A 5046-nucleotide genomic window follows, 5' to 3' on the forward strand; every position below is an offset into this window, starting at 1 on the left:
CTAATGAAAAGTAGCAATGTTTGGTAAATAATTGATCGAGTCTTTTGTCAAATCAGACTTGGTTATCCACCAAATAATGCTACTCTTCTTTAAGTAGCATGCTATACCAACAAAAGGTAATGCAAAACTGACGAAATACTGTGCAGGAGGAGAGAAGTGTAAACACCATGGCTGATCGAATGAATTGGATAAAAAATAGATAATGATATAATAATTAATAATTTTGAAAAAACACCATTTTAATATTATTTTATTTCTATACTTTTGAATGCGTTAACTATTAAATACTTTTATTTTATATATTTTAAAATTAATATTTACATATTTTTTATTTATATTTTTAAATTAATTAATTTATTGTATTAATTCACGCCAGATAATTTTGAATCTCAGACCCTTGGGAACTATTGAGCTGTGTCTTTCTTTTTATGCTAACTTTGTCCACCACCCGTGTCAACGAAGATGAAATCCATTCTACTCCCACAGGCATAATTGAGGTGATAAGTGGATGATTGCTTACCATATGAGATCTTGGGGTCGAATCTAGAGGCTCACAGGGCGTAAATCTCTGCACCTCATGTAATACCCTCTCATTTGCTTACCTCTTCATTCACCGTGATTTATCTCCTCTGTACTAATCCTAGAGTGAGATAGCGTGGCAGCTGGGGTAAGCACTTCACCTTTTTCAATGTCCCAAGTGAGATCCATCCTTTTCTTAAGTGTTTTTTTTCTAGAGTTGATATTGTGATTGTGGTTCAAAGGAATATTATGAACTTATTGATAGCGTAGGTATGTGAATAGCTTTGTTCCGAAGAGTGAACCGTGTATTTGTTTATATCATTTTTGTAGCTGATAATTCAATGAGTGATTTTCATTATTTCTTTAGTCGGTGTAAAAAAAAACAACCGCCTAAAAATTTGATCCAACAAAAAAGTAACATTGAACCACAAACCTCCATAGATATCAAATACTCCCATATATCCAATGCGTAGGATGTACACATATGGGGATCTTCGCATAAAGTGATTTCATCAGTGAAAGTCGTCAGGTGGAGCTTTGCCTTCTTCTTGACCTTTGCCTTGCCCTTGAAACGAGGGACGGGGAGCTAGGAGGTGGTACTGGAGAGGAGCCGGAATTCGGCAAGGGTGAGCGCTTCGCCGTTTTCCATGTCCCATTTGAAAGCCAGCTAGGGAAGGGGTGCCGACGGCGGAGGTAGCAGAAGCAACTCTCTTGGCCGCAGCCTGAGAATAGCACAGGGTGATATTCTCCTTCTCTACAATGGACCAATTCCTCTTTCTCTCGATCTCTCAATTAGGTAAAGGATCAAGGTGGTGGAAGAAAGGTGCCGCCATATTTACAAGAGTTTGAGTTTGAGGGGGAAAAATGTTTTCCACTTTTTTAAATAATAATTTTTTAAAAAAATAAAAATAAAAATAAAAATGATTTCCTTTACAAAATTTTCATATTGTAATATTTTAATATGAATTTTTAAAAAATTTAAAATTTTGTAAGGATTTTTTAACTTGTACAATTAAGTTGAAATTGTCATTTGATTTGGTGTGCCACATAATTTTAGCGTGAGTTTACCTCAAAGGATATTAAATGGAGGCAGATCGCCAATGCCGGCTAGATAATCGCTCACGTTCGATGCTCATCCAACGACTTGTCTTATTCGATGCTCATCCAACAACTTGTCTTACTCGATACTCTTCGATGTTTACTCGATAAGATAGTACAAAGATTGCGGAAGACCAAAAATTGAATTAATATGCACTCAAAGATTTCACTTAAATTGTGCTTTTATTAAACAAACCCTAACAAGAAAGTCCAAACAACTTAATCTAAATCTAACTCGATCGCTCAATTTGACTTCCTTTGTAGAATTTTTTTGAACCAATAAGCTGAATTCTTGGGGAATCGCTTCTCATTCTTGAAATCTACATATACTATACCAAATCTCGCTGTGTAGCCCAACGCCCATTCAAAGTTGTCGAGAAGAGACCATGCAAAATATCCTATCACTGTAGCGCCGTCATCCATAGCCCTCTTTAAGTTAGTAATGTAGCTCTTGAAGTAGTTAACTCTCGTTGTATCTTGCAAGACTTCTGGAAGAGTGGCATTTCCTGGTTGATCCATTCCTGTGATGAACAACTTTGTTAAGATGGATGAATGTTTGGATATTTTGGCAAACAAATTGATTAAGGTTTACCATTCTCAGCTAAAATGATGACGGGATTGCGATAAGTTTCCTTCACATAGGTTACGGCTTTGTAGAGTCCCCATGGAACTATGTAGAGCCAATACGAATTAGCCTAAAAGAACATTTAAATTCAATGTTAGTTTGATCGATCATAATAGAATGCACAAATTTTATCACCAAAAGACAAATCTATAGAACAATATCCATGAAATGCTACTCTTTTGTACGAAGCTCTAGTTGAGTATTATAGAAAAATTTTTTTGAAGAAATGACAATCTTTGAAAAAAAAACAAAATAAATTTACCAGGGGACCAATAGGTACACCATCTCGGTCATCTAAAAGATAATCAAAAAATATATAATATTAGTATAACTAACATAAAGTATCATTGATTGAGTCATTATCGAAAAAGTTTGAGAAAATCTAACATTTGAATTCGACATGCCAGTCAGCTTGATAGCTAACAGGTTTTAGATCAACCACTCCGGCATCCTTCATATAGTAAGATGTATATTGATTGACCCCTACATAATCGTATGAACCTTTCACCATTTTTGCTTGTTCTTCAGTGAATTTAGGAAGTCTTTCTTTGACAATGACTTGCATTGATTCTGGATAGTGCCCATATGTTAGAGGGTGAAGGAACCTACAAAAAAAGAAACAAATAATTGAATAAATAAATCATCCTTTATTGTAATTTAAATTGAATTTCTCATTAAATTTAAAATAAAAAATCTCAAATGAACTGCAATACGGTCTCACCATCCAATGTGGAAATCCCTAGCTCTTTGAGCTGCGGCTTTGTCTTGCACTGTGTAAGTATAAGGTTCATACCATACAAAATCCAAAAGGATTCCAATCATGCCTTGTTGTTCTTTCTGAATTGAGTATATACAAGAAACACATCTTGGATGAGGAATCATATTTCATTCGATTCACCAAATATAACTCAATGAACAAAGTACAACTTACTTGATATTTTTCACGATATCTTTTCACTGCAGCTGCATGAGATAGGATAAGATTATGTGCTGCAATATAAGGCTCAATGGTTGAGTTTCCCCCAGCTGTACAACCAGTACATCTCCCTGGGGCATGAAGACCGTCATCATACCCAAGAGCTGCTATACACCTAGGTTCATTAAAGGTGAACCAATTCTTGACTCTATCACCAAATCTCTCAAAGCAAAAATCAGCATAGTTCGCAAATGCATCCCTAAAATACTTATCAAATAATATAAACAAAATTATCAAATAGGTTCAACTACTGATGAATATAAAAAAACATAGTTCATAACCTTTAAAACTTACACTATCTTTGGGCTTAACCAACCCAAGTACTCCTCATTAAGAGCCAAAGGAAGATCGTAGTGATAAAGATTTACATATGGAGTAATACCTATTTCAAACCAAAATTTTTTAAAACATATATATATGAGAAATATATTGCTCATTGCTAAATTGAAAATTTAACATACCTTGTTGTATCAAATAATCAATTAGCCTATCGTAATAATCTACACCTTCCCAATTGACTTTACCCGTTCCATCTAGATGAGAAATTTTATATGAAAAATGTACTTAAATTGAAAGTTCAAAATGAATATAACAAAATAAAAAACACATAGATATATTCATTACTTGGAAATATTCTACTCCAAGAGATTGAGAATCGATAGGCATCAAAATTGAAATGTTTCATGATATCAACATCTTCCTGCATGATCATTTGGTCATAAATTGAAGAGAGAAAAAAAAACAACTTTAAAATGCATATATCTTACAAATTGAATTCCTTCACGATGTCAATATATTAAAAATGCATATATCTTACAAGCTTCAGCTCAATTATGACACATCAGACAATAAAAGTACAAGGGACAGAAGTAAAGATAGAACGTGTATGCTTTTTTATAATGTAACCAAGCCTTGCAATCCTTTTTATGATCTTTTCTCTAATGTCATGTTTTTTTATAATGGATACATAATGTAATTAAAGCAGATTTATGGTTTGCTGCTAGCTGTTTTCAAATTCGACCTGACTAATTACAATTGACAGAAAAAACAAAGAGGGAATATGAACAAAATGTTAGAGAAAGGATAACCTTATAATGATGGTACTCGTCAACTGTAACATCAGCAGTAGCGTTGCCGGCGATTGTATCTGCATTCACCCGAGAAAAAGCCCTCTTTAACATTACGCAACACCTCAACATTAACCCACATAATCTGAAGAGGATACGAAGCATAGAAACAGAAACAGATCACGATCAAAAATTACTTGGGATTCTAACGAATGCGTCCCAAATGCTGGGTCCTCTTCCTCCTTTAAGCGCCATCCCTTCCACTTGGTAAGCAGATGCCGCTGTCCCAAACACGAATCCCTTTGGGAAGGCTTCGCGGCTGAGACTATGGCTGGCATTGGAGGCCTGACTTGGCTCGAAAGTGAGTAAAAGGAAGAAGACGATGAAGGAAGAGAAGCGAAAGAGTGATGGGGATCTATGGAAATCCATCTCTAAGAGGCGGATGAAGAGACAATGGAACAAAGATGAGGTGGGAGTGCGTTTATATAGTGGAGCGTGAGTAAGTAGAGATAAGGATTATAATTAAATCATAAAAAAAATTCATTAGTAAAAAAGGTTATGGATAAAATAAGTTGCCTATAGTAAAGATAAGAATCGTAGGATAATTTTTTTTGATATTTTTATCTAATGAAAAAAAATATTAGTGTCATACGCTAAACTTGTTTTGAATCACATAGATTTGAATTAATTAACGAGAAGAGTTAGAAAGATTTATAAAAAAATATTTCAACGCTAAAAAGTTATAAAGATTTATCATAAAA

General features: G+C 34.3%; 1 protein-coding gene across 1 annotated transcript; it reads right to left on the bottom strand.

The window, feature by feature from the left end:
- Positions 1 to 1781: 1781 nt before the first annotated feature.
- LOC122048083 (beta-glucosidase 26-like) lies at positions 1782 to 4714 on the bottom strand. The gene is made up of 11 exons (XM_042609689.1): positions 4483 to 4714; positions 4307 to 4365; positions 3843 to 3918; positions 3680 to 3751; positions 3513 to 3600; positions 3174 to 3417; positions 2964 to 3079; positions 2630 to 2847; positions 2505 to 2536; positions 2210 to 2312; positions 1782 to 2138 (listed from the first exon to the last, which is right to left on the bottom strand). Exons 1-11 carry the CDS (start codon positions 4712 to 4714, stop codon positions 1861 to 1863), a joined length of 1518 nt encoding a protein of 505 aa, XP_042465623.1. The 3' UTR covers positions 1782 to 1860.
- Positions 4715 to 5046: the final 332 nt, after the last annotated feature.

The sequence above is a fragment of the Zingiber officinale genome, chromosome 2B, assembly GCF_018446385.1.
Source record: "Zingiber officinale cultivar Zhangliang chromosome 2B, Zo_v1.1, whole genome shotgun sequence".
In the NCBI taxonomy this organism is placed as follows: Eukaryota; Viridiplantae; Streptophyta; class Magnoliopsida; order Zingiberales; family Zingiberaceae; genus Zingiber; species Zingiber officinale.